This window comes from Canis aureus, chromosome 29, assembly GCF_053574225.1.
Source record: "Canis aureus isolate CA01 chromosome 29, VMU_Caureus_v.1.0, whole genome shotgun sequence".
Taxonomy (NCBI): Eukaryota; Metazoa; Chordata; class Mammalia; order Carnivora; family Canidae; genus Canis; species Canis aureus.
In genome coordinates this window covers 7943778-7959928 of record NC_135639.1, presented here as the reverse complement: position 1 = coordinate 7959928, position 16151 = coordinate 7943778, and the positions used below count along the sequence as shown (strand labels likewise).

Here is a 16151-nt window from a genome sequence, read left to right as displayed (position 1 = left end):
TCCCTGTGGGCTGCTATAACCAAACACTAGATTGGATGGCTTATAAATAAAAGCAACTCATTTCTCACGGTTCTGGAGGCTGGGAGATCTGAGAGGGTCACAGGGTGCCAGGTGGTTTCAGATTCTCCTTACAACCTCCCATGGCAGAAGGGGCTAGCAAGCTTGGTTGGGCCTCTCTTATAATCCCAATCATGGGGGCTTCACCCTCATGGCCTGTTTCCCAAGGGCTCTACCCATAAATACAACCGCATCAATTATTAGGATTTAACATACAAACTTTGAGAGGACACAAACATTCAGGCCACAGCAGGTGAAGAAGATATGGGAAAAAAATAACGTTGGAACATCCTAGTGGCCACTGGAGAATGAGTTTGGTCTATTACGCCTACGTCGATACACATTCCGAAACACAACAGTTCAAAGATTTCAACGTAGAAGTCAAAACCATAAAAGTGTTTGAAGAAAATATGGGGGAAATTACTGACATCCTCAGAAGGGAGGATGCCTTTCCAAGTATGACATAAACCTTCAGGGACTGGTTATATCAGCCACACAAGAATTCAGGTTTTGTACAGCAAAAGTCAAAGTGACAAGAAAGGGAATAACTGGGAAAAACATGAGTAGCTCAAATCAGAGTCAAAGAACTAATTTTGGGTGGACACAGGGTAAGATCTGAGGCACCCACTGGAGGCCTACCACAATGGAGTTTCATGACACTTGGTCTTGCTGGTCAGACTCTTCTCTCCGTCCACATCACAGGAGAGAATCTCCCGAAATCCTCACCAACAACCACCATGGGCTTCAGGAAAAACCACCAGATATGGAGAATGAGCAAAGTCAGTCAACTAAAGTCCACCACCCCAGCTGTGAATAGCCCTGAGTATTGTCCACTTTCTCACACAAGCAGAGAAAGCACTGTAAAATCCCTTTTTGGTCAGAGAAGGAAGGGCCCAGCAATCACTCCCAGTTTTTAGGCCAATTTTCTGCTGGAACCATGAGGAGGCTGGCAGCTTCCTCTTCCGGTCCATCACCTCCTTGAAAGAGCTTTGCAGGCTCAAATCCTGGGGGTGGACAAGCTATAACTGGGCAAGACCGAGGTCTCAACTTGCCCTTTGTAGCATCTTGAAAAAATATGCAGGGAAAAAAGTGTTACCTTTTGTCTATAATAGACATGGTACCCATAACACTCAGGAACACAAATGCATCCTCTTTATTCTCTTCCTCCACCCCGCCTCTGCTCTCTGCTGGAATCAATCACACACTTAAATGGGTCTGCTATATTCTCAGTACAGACAAATGTTGGACACTGAAAAAAAAATCAGGCCATTGATTTATTGGATTTTTCACTTTGGACCAGTTACCATGGCCTTTTGAAAATGCAGACCATAGGAGGGAATGTTATAAACTTAGAAATATTATCCAGTTTCCATTACCTCCGGTAAAAAATGTCTACCAGGGTAAGAGGGGAAAAATACCACTTTGGGGGCCAAGTCCAATAAATTTGGGTAAAGGATAAGGCAATTCCTAGTGAAGGAGCTCCACTGCAGAGAGCTAAAGGTAAAAGGAAGATATTTAAAGTCCTTTAAATCTGAAAGAGTCACTCAAGAGACCAGGGGAAAAAAAGGAACCAAAGAAATGGCTCACAAGAATCTTAAAAGAGAGAGAGAAGAGAATTGGCCCCAGTTCCGTTCAGGTAAAATGTGTGTTGAGCAGGAGCTACCTGGCAGGTGCAACCTGCAGCTGGCACGCTCTAGCACGGCATGACCTTGCATCACAGAGCAAAGCTGTGGGGCAGCCAGGCCATGTGAGGGCTTTCAGGGGCCCTAGAAACTTCTGCCTTTGTGGGTGCTATGAGTTTCCTATGGCTGCTGTAAAATCCCTGCAGACTTAGTGGTTTAAACAGTACCCATTTATTATCTTACGGTTTTAGAGGTCAGAAGTCCTGAGATCAAGGTGTCAGCAGAGCTGTGCCTCTTCCAGAAGCTCTAGGGAGCAGCTTCTAGAGGCCGCCCTCATTCCCTGCTCAGGGCCCTTTCCTCCAGCCCCAAAGCCAGCAACAGCTGCCATCCCCCTGGCTGTCTCTTGTCCCTCTCCCTCCCACTTTTAAGGATCCTGTATCTACACTGATCCCACCCAGACAACCCAGGGTCATCTCTCTATTATTTCAGGATCAGCAGATCAGCAATCTTAATTCCACGTGCAACCTTGAGGCCCCTTTATCATGAAACCTAGCATGTTCATAGATTCTTGGGGCTAGGACATAAATATCTGTGCAGGCCACTATTCTCCTGACCACAGACCACTCCTTCCCTTAAAAAAATTTAAAAAAAACACAACATTTGTTCAATGAATAAATCAGCAGGACCCCCCCCAAAAAAATCACCATTTGTTGACTGCATTAGTATAAAGATGAACAAATTAACATTATAAATTAAAATGTGTTCTTCAACCAAAAAGTTCACTTTTTTTTTATTCAGGTTGTGGAAGAGGTTAAACAGTTTCACAGGCCCCTGAAGGTCACAAGGGCCCTGGCACCGTGCCTGCGATGTCTGATGGGCAGGTGGGCCTGGGCGCAGCCAGCCGTGCCCATCAGCCCCCGCCTCCACCAGCAGGAGCACACACATCAGACCACTCATGGGGCTCGAGGCCTCTAGGTACAGGAGAAAATCATGAGCAATAGTGGGAGGCGGTGGGGTGCAGAGAACACACGTATATTCACTCTGAGGCAGAGAGACAATCGAGTTACTCGTGCTCTCTGAAACTCCGCTTCTTCATGCACACAGTGGGGACAAGAAGGGACCTTCCCGACAGGCTTACAGAGAGCACTTTGTGGGGGGGACTCGGTAGAGGGAATAAATGTGATTTTATTTAAAGGAATTTCCTGCTGGCCAAATTAACATCAACAAAACACAGGCGTGTCACGGGAACATTTTCACAAAACGTCAGGCTCTACTTCTTCACTGCAATGGGGTGGTTCCAGTTCTAGTCCTTCCTGGGAGGTTCAAGCTCTGAATGGCGAGGGGAGGGGGCTCTGAGCAAGGGGAGGGTTGGGTGGGGAGGCCACTTTAATTATTTTTTTTAAGATTTTATTTATTCATTCATGAGAGACGGAGGGGGGGCAAAGACACAGGCAGAGGGAGAAGCAGGCTTTGTGCAAGGAGCCTGACGTAGGACTCGATCTCGGGACTCCAGGATCACGCCCTGGGCCGAAGGCAGGCGCCAAACTGCTGAGCCACCCAGGGATCCCCACGGAGGCCACCTTATAAAGAAGAGTAGCCACAGCTCTCAGAATCTCTGCTGTGTCCCCAAAGTGCCCGTGTTTCCATCGGTGCCTCGCTGCACACTCCTAACGAGCTGAGAGAGGGAGTCATCACCTCTCCTTAGGGACCGGGAAGCAGAGGCCTGGAAGAGAGGGGAGCCCAGCTGGACTACCCACCTCCCCCGGGTCTGGTGACGGCTACTCCTGGGTTCAGGGCTCTAAGAACAAACAGAGGGAGTGAGGGCCGTCGGAGAGAGGAGGGGACGTGATCCGGGTGCCCCAAGAGGGCCGGCTGGAGAGAAGAAAGAGGGGCTGGGGCCGGGGCTGGCGTGTGAGCAGGAGCCTCCACAGAAGACCAGAAGAAGGACCAGCTGGGCACTCACTGCGTGCCAAGGACCAGCTTACCTGCCTGCGGGTATGAGCTCACTCAGCCACACGACGCCGCAGGTACTACAGTCAACATTTTATAGATAAAGAAACTGAGGCACAGAAAGGCTCAGAAATGTAGGCTGGGCCATGCACCTAGGAAGTCTGGAGTCCCTGTCTGACCCTGGAAGCTGTGCTCTTGTCCGCCCTCCCAGCTGAGGACCTGGCCATCTGAGAAGGAAGGACAGCAAAGGCCTGGGAGAGCTGCATCCCCAGAGGGTGTGACAAATGGCGTCTCAGGGGTCTGTGCACCAAAGGCCCCCTCCTCTGGGTGCCTTCTGGCAGGGGGCAGCTGTCCAGCGTCCAGAGAGCAGAGAGTCGGCACATGGTCTCAACAGTTCTGAATGATGCAGCAGGAGGGCCGGTCACAGAGACTTTCCCTGCGGAGGGAACTATCTAGCATCCGGGGTTCAGTGGCAAACAAGAGCTAGGTCCTGCCTGCTGCCTGGGAGTGATATCGGTGCAAGTGCCAACAAAGAAGTAATCAAATAAAGCCAAGGGAGGACATAGAGCAACTGAGAGTGAGTCTCAAAAGAATAGTGAGAAGAAAACCTCTGGATGCAAGAAGGTTGAGCTTTCAGACAGAATGGCAAGTGCAAAGGCCCTGAGGCAGGAGCATGCTTGCTTTATCTGTGGAACAAAGAGGATGCTCCTGCTAGGGGTGCAAAGAGCAAAAGGAATGAATCAAACAGTGGGAGCCAATCCACAAAGGCCATGTGGGTCCAGGGGTGGAAGCCTCATGTGAGCTAAGCAGGGGAGGGGCCAACCGCTACAGGCAGGGCTTCCTCCACCAGGAAATAGAGGAGATAAGATGGGCTGTACCCAGCAGCCTCCTGGGGGGTTTCCTGAGGAGTCGCAGCTAGAGAACGAGGACTCCTGAGTAGGGCAGGGTAGAAGTTCCATCCCCAGGAAGGAGCTCTGGAGTTGTTTCCATTGCAAAGATTTTACCTTCTGAGAGCTTCTTTCTTAGTCACTGGCATATGCCGACCACCAAGTATGAGCCGTGCAGGGCATGAGCGAGAGTTTTGTTTCATTTCACACAACCCTCCCTGCATTGTGAAAACATAACACGAAGAAAGGACGGACTTGAACTTGCAGAGGTTTTCATTAAAACCCTCTGCATTTCGTGCCAAACTCAGCAATTCAAAGACTGTCTGTTTTCAAAGAAGTTAGAAAGGAGTTTGGAAGCTTGTCTTCCCAGCCCCCCCGCAGGTGGCAAACATCTCGTGTGGTCAGCAAGTGAGGAGACGCAGCATCACGCGTCCTGGAAACACACACACACACACACACACACACACTCAGCAGGAGATGAGGGATGAGGTGCCAGCCAGCCTCCCTTCGGGCTCTGCTCCAGGGGCCTCCGGGCGCCCCTTCCCTCTGCACCCCGGTGGGCTGCCGCCATGCATTCTGGGAGGTGGCAGGGGAAGGGGGGGTGAGAGAGCCATGAAGGCAGGGAACCAGATGACTTGGAGAGGAAGGGGGACCCTGGGGGAGCCCCTCCCATGGGGGAGCCAGAGGCCCAGAACCCTGGGCCTGGCAGGTGCACCCCCGTGTCTGGATGGATGAACACCCTCCAGCGGCGTCTCTGTTCACCTCTGCATCTTCTTACCTGCATTTCACTCCTCACCAGACCCCACCGTCACCTCAGCTGTCCCCCCACCTCTCCTGAGCTAGGGTCCAGCATGTCCTGGGGATGCTCCCGACAGGGACAGCCCCGAGGACCAACCCCGCAGCCTCAAGGTTTGCAGCCGTCTGCTCCTGTCTGCCCCTCCGCGCACCACCCGGAGCCCTGGAGCCCAGGCCATCACCTCTACTGGCTCTGTGGAGTCTTCAGATGACCAGGCCAGGCTATGTCACCTCCTCTGCCCCCTCCCTCCACCCATGGCTCCTGGAACTCGCCCTTTACTTCCAGGCCATCAGCCCTCCTGCCTGGGATTCCTCCCCCCGCCAGCCCTGGAGCTGAACCTCACACCCTTCCTTCCGAGTGCGCTCTGGGTCCTACCAGGTCCCAAAATGTCCTTGTCCTTGGACACCCCCCACTCCCTACCCGCCCCCCCACCCGCCCCAGCAGCACCGCCACCGACTCTACCACCCCCTGGTGGAGAAAGTGCCAGCAACACCAAGAGGGACTGTTAAATTCTGTAAGGTCTGGACACCAGTTGAGAGCTCGCAGCTCTCCCCGTCCTTCCTCTTTTCCTCTTTGCCAGAAGCATCCAGCCCCTAAACCTGCAGAGGACCCCGCCTCCTGCGTCAGTGAGAGACACCCTCCGAGGCGCAGGCTATGGATGCACCACAGCGTTTCTCCCCCACCCTCGGTATCTCAAGGCACAAGGGGACCCTCCTCTTTGCAGGACGAGCTCCTTCCCCGGGGGGTCAATCCCACTCCTCACTGCCAGCCCCAGGTCCCTCAGTGATCAGCCCCGTCGGCCACCAGCCCCTCCTGTCTCCAGGGCAGAAGTGGGGGACACGGCCTCTCCTTGGGGCACCGCATCTGCTTACTCCTCCACCATCAGAATTGGGTATGGGGAGACCCACACCCAGAACCTGTGCTCTCCACGGACAAATGGGAAGCCAGCTCTGCAGGCCGGGCTGTGTCTCCCCACCCCTTGGTGTCCTGGGTCACAAGCCTGGCTCTACCGCCAGCGCCCTGCTCATCTGGCTCTAATTAGACCAGCTGCTTTTTAAAAATTCAGCCAACCAGCCAAACCCTCCCAGGCCTCGCCTTCCCAGCTCACAGTCAAACAGCTACCTGACTTTAAGGACGTGTCGTTTACAGTCCCTGGAGAGGACAAGAATTGTGTTGTTTATGAAACAATTAAAATTTAAAACACTGGGTTATCTTTAATCGCCTGTATTTTGCCCACATCATCACAGCATCTATTCACCTCCAGCAGAATAATTAACTTTTCAATCATTGCACTGGTTATAACGGTAACACCCATATGTCTAATATACTTTCTGAAATTAGGGAAATTAAAAATTGGCTTTTATGAGTATACTAACGTTTCACTAAATTGCTGTGCAGTGTGGAAGGATAATTTCTGGTGAAAATATAAATTATTCAGTATCATGAAAATAATTATACTTTATGACTTTCAAATGGAAAAAAATGATTAAAACTCAAATTATAGTTGTTCATCAACCGGATTAGGAACTAGTCGCAGACCTTGGCTAGGCCGTGGTGACCCGGCCATATCCCCTTTCACAGCTACATCCCAGAATCTGCTACCAGCGCTCCTATCCCCATCCCTCGTCAATGGTACTTGGAGGTACTTTGCAGTATCTCCAAGGCTAGTGGGTCTGTTAACACACTGGCTTCTTCCACCAGACTGAAAGCTCCCTTTCAGGCAGTCACCCCTTGCCCACCCTGGCATCCCTAGTGCGTAGTACAGAGAGCTCGATAACAGATGGATGAATCCATAAACACATAAAAAGAATGTCAGGAACGAGATTATGGATGTTCACTTGAAAATAACAACTGTGGGAGTCCTGCAGATGAGAAGCATGAATAGTATTCCTAAGTAGATGCCTACTGTAACTCCAAGGTGCCCCTGTATTCTAACAACCAGACAGAGGCCTTTATAAACAGCAAGATCCATCTGGCCCCAGCCTCAAGGGGCCGGCAACCCCTTGCCCTTCCATGTCTAAACCATTCCCAGCTGAAATGCAACACTCTGAGATTAAGGTATGTATGTTCTGCATCTTTAACTAGAAGAATCAAGCTTTGATTCCAACTCTGCCTTTGTTTGTCTTGGTTTGAATTCCACAGTTTTCCCTTCACCCGGCAAGATTCAGCAGGTGGCCATGGGCCCTTGGAAGAGCTGGCGGGGCTGTAATGTGCACAGAGGGCCCGCGGGCTGTTCAGCACGCTTGCTACCAGAGCTACTTGGATGAAGGCATCCTCCAGGGCTGCTCCATGGAGGGGAGGGGGGTACCCCAGGCAGGCAAAGCTCCTCCCTCTGCCCCCTGGTTCCCAGAGCAGCCTCACCTCCCCGTACTCTCCAAAGGTTTCTATAGCTAAAAATACAGCCTCACAGCCACTGTTCTAAACAAACCCCAAGAGGTACAGAGGGAAGAAATGAACTTTTACTGAGCCCTTACTATGTGCTGGGTGATTTTAAAACACAGTAACAATTCATTTGGGGATCCCTGGGTGGCGCAGCGGTTTGGCGCCTGCCTTTGGCCCAGGGCGCGATCCTGGAGACCCGGGATCGAATCCCACATCGGGCTCCCAGTGCATGGAGCCTGCTTCTCCCTCTGCCTGAGTCTCTGCCTCTCTCTCTCTCTCTCCCTGTGACTATCATAAATAAATAAAAATTAAAAAAAAAAAAAAAAAAAAACAATTCATTTGACTTGCACCGCATCTTTACCAGATAGAGAATGGTTATCTTCTTTCAGGCAGCAAACTGAGGTTCCGAGAAGGGCGGACGTGACTCCAAAGCCGCTCTGTTGTACGTGCCATCCACCTCTAGAAATCGTCACTCCTCAATGGGCCACGTCCCCTCTCCTCTCCCAACTCCCGTCCCCAGCTAGCTCTCAGGCACTGACACTCTCGGATTAATGAACTCATTACTGCTTCGTGTGCATGATCCTTTGTCAATGTGTTACTTTCTTTTTTTTTTTAATTTTTAAAAAATTTTTATTTATTTATGATAGTCACAGAGAGAGAGAGAGAGGCAGAGACACAGGCAGAGGGAGAAGCAGGCTCCATGCACCGGGAGCCCGACGTGGGATTTGATCCCGGGTCTCCAGGATTGCGCCCTGGGCCAAAGGCAGGTGCCAAACTGCTGCGCCACCCAGGGATCCCCAATGTGTTACTTTCTAACAATATTCGTTCATTAAAAAATCATTACTTGAGCACCTAAGAGATGCCTGGTACTGGGCAAGATGACCAGGCATTGCCTCTACCGTCCCAGACCAGTAGGGAGAAATACACAAGCTGGTAAATAGGAATATAAAAAAAGGGACCACAGATGCCTGTCCTGGGAACAAGGTGGGGACACAGGTCCTGGGGAGAGGGAAAAGACACCTGCTGCCTTCTTCACGGTTAGGAACCATTTGATGGTTTCTACGGCTGCCATGTTTTTCTGGTCATACTGGGACAGATCCCAGTGCTTCCAGTATTATTCACGCCTCTGGGAAAAAAAGTATTATTCACGCCTCATGCCAAACTGCACCTTTGTCCTATTTCCTCTTCAGTCTTATTCCAGGAGGTAAGATGAACTGAAACTCATCAAATTTCTTTCCATTGTCCTAGAAGAATAATTTGACTTGAAATACATTTAGACATTAAAAAAAAAAAAAAACCCAACACCTGACTCTTAAAAGCAATTCTATGCTTTCCCTGTCTTCCCTCTAAGATGTTCCTGTCCTAGGCTAAGTCAAAGAAAGATACTGTTCTACTGCAATTTCTTGTTCACCCAAAATGCTCTTGTGTTCTAGACGAAATGGAATGTGAGTGTTATTGCTACCCTGCTCGGTCTTTCTAATCCAATAATAACTTGACTACTGGCTCTCTAATGACAGTGGTTAGGCGGGTTAATACCCAAGCATCAAGGTAAAATCCCTTCCCTCATCCCTGTGGATAATCTCAGATCACTGCTTCTGTCCAAGTTTCTTTCCATTCCCTTTAAGCAATTCAACATTTTCTTCCCCCAAATTCTTGCCTTTCAGAATCTAAACCATGAAAACAATTGTCATGGTAATAAGCTGATTAGAGCATAATGCACACCACAGAGCAAAAATCATCATTATGAGCACATACACAGGCGCTGCTAAAAAGCGAAGTGACAAAAAATGAGCCATACAAAACAGCACAAATACATAACCGAATGCTGTCAAAATGCACGAATTATCCCAGCTCCAGAAATGTATTTGAGGGACATAATTCAAAGGAAGAAAAAAGTATGAAAACGCTTTCTTGCAAAATGATATGTGATACCAGAAAACTGAGAAGGTGGCAGGGCCATGGCCGGGTAGATTACAAACTATTAAAAATGATCATTATGAAGTCTGAGTAACAGCATGAAAAATGCTTTGATACGTTTTTAAGTTAAAATAACATAATTGCATATGTAATAGGATTATAAATATGTCCAAAAAAAAAACTATGTTTGTCTAAGGACAGTGGAATCATGGGTAATGTTTTTAAATGTTGCTGGATATTATAATATCATCTTTACAATACAAAAGCTCAGAGGAAAATAGATGATGTGTCACTGCCTGACAATTGTCACTATGTAAGAAAGTCCCCTTTACAGTGACAATGACAGGCAGTTAAATGAGAGCACAGATGTCGTCTCCCTTCTTTTATCCTGGTTTATTTATTAATGTTGACCTTTCCAGGAATTAAAAATTAATCTAATCAACAAATTACAGACAGATTTTACATGACTGCCGAGGGGTAATTAGCAAATACTGAAATGAAATTCGAGAGGGTGGCACAGACAGGGAAGGTGAAGCGGGCAGGGCAGGGGAGTTCTTAGCTAACTGGGCCAGCATCCTAATGTCAGCACGTGAGGCATGAGTGCCCTTGGCTTCTCAGTTGCAATCAGATATTAGAACTTGAAAATTCTCTCTTAAATTCAGAAAGCATCCAAGGTCTCATGGACCCTTCTAGGCTTTCCCAGCCCTCAGTCTCGTGTGCCTGCTATTCACAGGGCAACCCCACAGATGCAGCCCTGCTTTGGTCTCTACAACCAGTCCTGGGTTGAAGCGGGGAAGTTGTTTGGGTTTTTCTGTTGCATTGTTGTAGCACATAGATTCTTTTCATTATTGTAGTAAAAATACATGACATAAAATGTATCACGCCAACCAATGTTTAAGTGTACAATTCAATGGCATTCGGTGCAGTCACATCTTTGTGCAACCACCACCTCCATCCACCTCCAGAATTTTTCATCACTGCAAACTGAAACTCAGCGCCCATTAAACAATAACCCCTCCTCGCCTCCCCCTGCCCCCAGGCCCTGGAGGCCAACATTGTACTTTCTGCTCTGTGGATGTGACTCAAGGAACCTCACAGAAGTGGACTCACACAATGTTTGTCCTTCTGTGACTGCTTTATTCCCTTTGGCATAATGTCCTCAAAGCTCATCTATGGCATGGCAGCCAGGTGTCAGAGTGTCCTCTTCTTTTAAGGCTTAGTGATATTCCATCCTATGTGTGTACCACAGCATAGAGTACCTACGTCTCCTTGGGATGACTATCAGGTCATCTTGTTATTGATCCAACCCTAGGCACCCAAGCTCAATTCTGAGAAATGGGCTCCATCTCGTTCTCCGGCCTCACAGAGGCTCATCCTTCACTTCTACTACTTCTCTAGTAGTCCTGACTTGAGAACCTTTCTAGGCTTCCAATCCTTCTCAGATTCTAAAGGATTCATACCAGCTTACTCCAGAGCAGTAGCTTGGACCTGTTACCTATTGCTCACTGTTTGTTCAGAGTCCCCACCTCGGGCTGTATTCAATCTACCAACTGGGGTACAAGTAACTCATCACAGATCCAAAATGGCAGCCACCTGCCTAAACTGCACTATTTTAATGACACCTTTGTCTATTCAGCCCAACCTGCCAGGTGGGTCCTTCTCTCTGTTCTTGTGCAGGGAATAACATCATTTCAAGAGATGCTGGTGTCTACGGCAAGCTCAGCATCCTGTCCACATTCCAATTTTCTTCCTTTCTATTGCTTTTCACCAGATACTTCTCTACATCTTCCTTGTCTCTGTCCAAACCTTAAACATTAGACCCAAGGCATGGACTCTAGAGAAGCCCAGGTCCACCCACACTTACAGCCAAAGTGAGTTCCTTCCTTGAGTGATGACACCAGTGAATTTGGTCAGACGTCTAGCATCCACTTCAATCCACTGATGGAGGTCATTCCTTCCTGCACACCACGCCCCATCGTAAAAATCATTTTCATTAATACCTGCCTGGAAAGAAAAAGAGATGTTCTTCAGAAAGACCCAGAATCATGAATATTTTCATGAGATTTGTAGGAGTAGGGGGTGGGGGGTGGATAGAAGAAAATGAGTAGGGGACAAAGAAAGAAAAATCACTATGCCCTGAACACTCCTTATTCTAAATCATAAAATGCAGTGGCTTATTATTAACAAGTTGGAAATATTTCAATATGAGATGTCCTCTTCTTGCCCAGCATGGAAGACGAAATTTAATGAGCTCCCCTATTACTCATGCATCCAACAGGCACAGACCGTCTCCAACATACCCGCCTACACACGCCAGGTGCCGGGGATACAAAGGTGAATCGTTCTCTCCCAGAACCTCACCATCCAGGCACAAAGAAAGACACAAAAACAGATGAATTAGAAATACAATGGGGCATGTGTTATTTCGGGAACAGGAGCAAACCATTAGAGGAGCATCTCGGGATAATGGCTAACTTGGTCTGGGGGAGACCAGGATGGAAGTGCTATCTGAGCTGGGTGCTGAAGGATAAATTTATCTAGTGAATATTTATTTACTGACATTTAAATCACTTGATGTGTTGAGTTTTAGCTACTACTGCTACTAAAGATTCTTTTAATATGAATTTACATGGTATGTGATGTTTCTGCTCTGGAATGTTCCCTCTATTATCACCATTTCAAGAGAGAATTCCCTGATACAAAAAAGAAAAGAAGGAAGAGGAGGAGGAGGAAGAAAAAGATCATTTGAACTTCACATAAGTGAAGCTTCCTAAGTTACTAAGGCTCTTTCTACATGAACCCCATGGCTTTTCCCATAGCTATTTCACAAATACATAATCAGAAAAAAAGTCTAAGTGATATCTTAGTGAAAGACAGGCCATCCCATCATTCCTACTTCTGAGCACCTTTCAGCTCAAATTCTGGGGCAGCCTGACTTCTAATGGGCAACAGTGATGTGAAACTCCCAGTCTAGCTACAGCACAGAAACAACATGGCCAAGAGTTCCTTTAGTGGAGCCCCACCGCCTCTGCATCAGCTAACATCAGCCTTGTGTCAGGACCAAACCACAGCACATCCATTCCCATCCCCTCCTGAAACAATCCTAAAAGAGCTCTGAGGGCAAATGTCAGGATACTAACAAATCATGGCCTCCTGAAAGCACTACCATCTCAAATGAAGGTGACCAGAAACACCCATTAGTCAACATTCTCCAGAAACTCAAGCTCTCAATTAACCAGCACCTCCAGGTCTGATGGTATACAGGGCATCTGTGATAAGGGCCTGGAGGTGCTACAAGGTTCTGCCTTCTAGAACCATCAAAGAAAGGCTAAATCTTGCAAGTATGTGTTACCAGTACTTACCCGGCCTTTGGTGGGTTTTGTGAAAGTGAGGGTGACTCTCTGACATGCAAGCTCTCATTTCCCAAAGCTGCCAGCCAACAAGGAGACCACTGCCCCAGCCTGGAGGCTATAAGGGCACAATCCCTGCATGTCTTCACCAGGGGCAGCTATCCTCCCAACGACAAGTGCTGGTTAAGAGCATATGCTCTGAACTCCTCCTGCCTCAGTGTGAATCCCAATCCTGTCACTTCCATCCTGTACAAACTCAAGCAATTTGCCTAAAGGCTCTGTGCCTCAGTTTCCCCATATGCCAAAACAGGGGCAAGGATCATTTCTCCCTTAGGGTACCAATAGTGCTTTCAACAGGACCTGGCATGCTGTTTAGACTCAAAAAAAAAAAAAGTGAGCACTTAATAAAGGTGAGTTACAAGTATATTCAAAACAATGACTATCTGGCAAATTATGGAAATATGGGTGCTTGGTGAATTACCTCACATTCTCCAAAATTATAAAGAATTATGGTACTATTCTGGGCACTTGCTGCCACATTTTCAACAACTTCAAATATCCAGAATAGAGTTACAAAATCTGAATAAAGAGGAGACTTACCATCTAAAGCTTCCAACAGGAATCCATGTCACCCTCCAGGGGATAGTTGCAATGTCTAAACACATTTTTAGCTGTCACAACTGGAAGAAGTGTGTGCTATTGGCAACCCACGGGCAGAGCTCAGGGATGCTGCTAACCATTCTACAATGCACAGGCCAGCCCTGCACCAAAAGGAAGTGCTTCCTCCAAAATTTGAGCCATGCCAAGACCGAGAAGAATATGTGGTTGTGAGCTGAGATGACAAGAACAGAACTGCCACAGAGCCTGGGATTTTTCACAAGAGAATCATGGAGATTTGGAGGAGCTATCCTCGTGCTACTTGACCAAAGTCTATTTGACTAAGACTTGGAATTAAATTTTAGGCTCCTGGTTTTGTCAGCCTACATATTTTGCTTTGGCCACCAATCTCAGTTCTTCTTGAGACCAGATATTCAATTAAATGTAGTAAGGTATCAGGGGACAGTATGGCCCTTTCCGAAGCTGACTCACAGGGAAGGGACAGCCACCTCTGCAAAATCAATTATAAATTTATAAAGTCAGCGCCTGGAAGGATTCAGTGAAAGAGGAGGGGCAGGCCTCAGAGGTGTCACCAAATTTCAGCACAGTGCAATACATGGCATCAGTACGACGACTAAGAAACCAAGAGGAGGGTACACTCATCCCTTTCGGTTCAAAAATGCAGGAAGGACTTCATAAATTTTGGAGAAATATCTTTTTTTTTAAGATTTTATTTATTTATTCATGAGAGAAACAGAGAGAGAGAGAGAGAGGCAGAGACACAGGCAGAGGGAGAAGCAGGTTCCCCGTAGGAAGTCCAACGTGGGACACGATCCTGGGTCCCCAGTATCATGCCCTGGGCCGAAGGTGGTGCTAAACCACTGAGCCACCTGGACTGCCCAATTTTGGAGAAATTTCCATCAGAAGTTGTTGGAATAAAAAGTGGGATCCCTTAGAGTATAAGCTAGTCTTGAAAACATCACTAAGATGGAATGATAATTTGTATTACAGGGCTCAATAAATTAAGAATTAATGTAATTTTCTCTAGGCAATTAAGTCATGCTCATCATTTCTTTACCTTAAAAAAAAAAAAAAACTCACCAGTGCATCTAACAGACTAAATTTTGCTTACGGTAAATGTGGAAATTATTAAATCTATAACAAAGAGAAAACCTGATACTATCCATTTAAGATCAGATGGGATTTTTCTGGGGCACCTGGATGGCTCAGTTAGTTAAACATTTGACTCTTGATTTTGGTTCAGGTTATGATCTTTGGGGTTGTGAGACTGAACCCCAAGTCAGGCTCTATGCTGAATGTGAAGCTTGCTTAAGATTCTGTCCATCTGCCCCTCTTTTCAATCTCTCTCTCTCTCTCTCTCTCTCTCTCTCTAAAACAAAACAAAACCAAAAACAAACAAGATTTTTCTGTTTTGAGATGATAGAGTAAATGTTGATTTTTCTGTGCTCTTTTCTCAAAAATTCCCCCCAAAGAAAACAAGATGAAGAAACACAACCTTGATCTCTAACAAAACTAGAAGATATTTATAATTGCCAAATTATAATAAATTAAGACAGAAATCAGATGGAGGAATTCCAAATGGCTCAGCAAGAGGAGATGTGAGCTTATGAGGGAAACACCAGTGAGAAACAAGCCACCCAGGGCTTTAAAAAGCTCAGAAACTAGACTCTTAGGTAGCTTGAAAGGCAGGGTAGGGCTGAAAATAGGGAACTGATTCAAAATATGCATTAAAGAAATAGATTCTCACATTCCCTTCCCCACATTATAGAAGACCTGAAATTTTTCTCTTAAAAAAAAAACCCAAACATTCCTAGAGGCTCTGGATTTGGGGACTCCAGACATAGGGGAGCAGACATAGGGGAGCATATGATAGATAAAAAAGGGGAACTCAGTCAGTAGATAGCAGAGTCAAGAGTGAGACGCCCCAGCTCCCCTCCTCCTTCCAGCTCCAACCAGGCTTTCAACAAACAGAAATTAAATAAACTAAAAATATAATGGGAAACAGAAGAAAATCTCAAAGAAATTATAATGACTATTCTCTGAAACAGAAGATCTTGCTTGCATACAACAAAAGAAGGATATTCTTAGAAAGGAAAAAGCATCGTTCTTACAATGTGAAAATACCAGTAACAATGGGCAATAAAAGAAAAATAAGAGCAGAGGAAGAAATTACAAAAAAAAAAAAAAATACTGTAAGTGAATAATGTCCCAGATCTGTAAGGTTTAAGTCTCCAAAGCATTAAGAATCTAGTATGATGAATAAGACCCACATCCAGCTGTATCTCTGTAAAACTTCAAAACATCACAAATGAAAAGAAGATTCTAAAAGCCTCCAAAGAGAAAACAAATATATAAAACAAAGCCAAAGGAATCAGAATGGTCCCAGAATTCTTAGTAGCAACATCTGAAGCTCAAAGAATGGAGGGATAATGACTTCAAAATTCTGAAGTTCATGAATTCAAAATTTCACTCATGAATTTAAAATTTCACTCATGAATTTTATACTCGGCCAAACTGTCCTTTGTGATGGTAAAATAAAGACATTTTCGGATTCACAGAACCTCAAAAAATT

At 46.6% G+C, this 16151-nt stretch overlaps 1 protein-coding gene across 1 annotated transcript in view; it reads right to left on the bottom strand.

Moving 5' to 3' along the window:
• Positions 1-16151, bottom strand: part of CPXM2 (carboxypeptidase X, M14 family member 2) — a 130552-nt gene that overhangs the window by 67083 nt on the left and 47318 nt on the right. The window contains exon 4 of the mRNA XM_077877309.1: positions 11476-11615. Coding sequence (XP_077733435.1) covers positions 11476-11615 — 140 coding nt within the window. The remainder of the gene's footprint in view (positions 1-11475; positions 11616-16151) is intronic.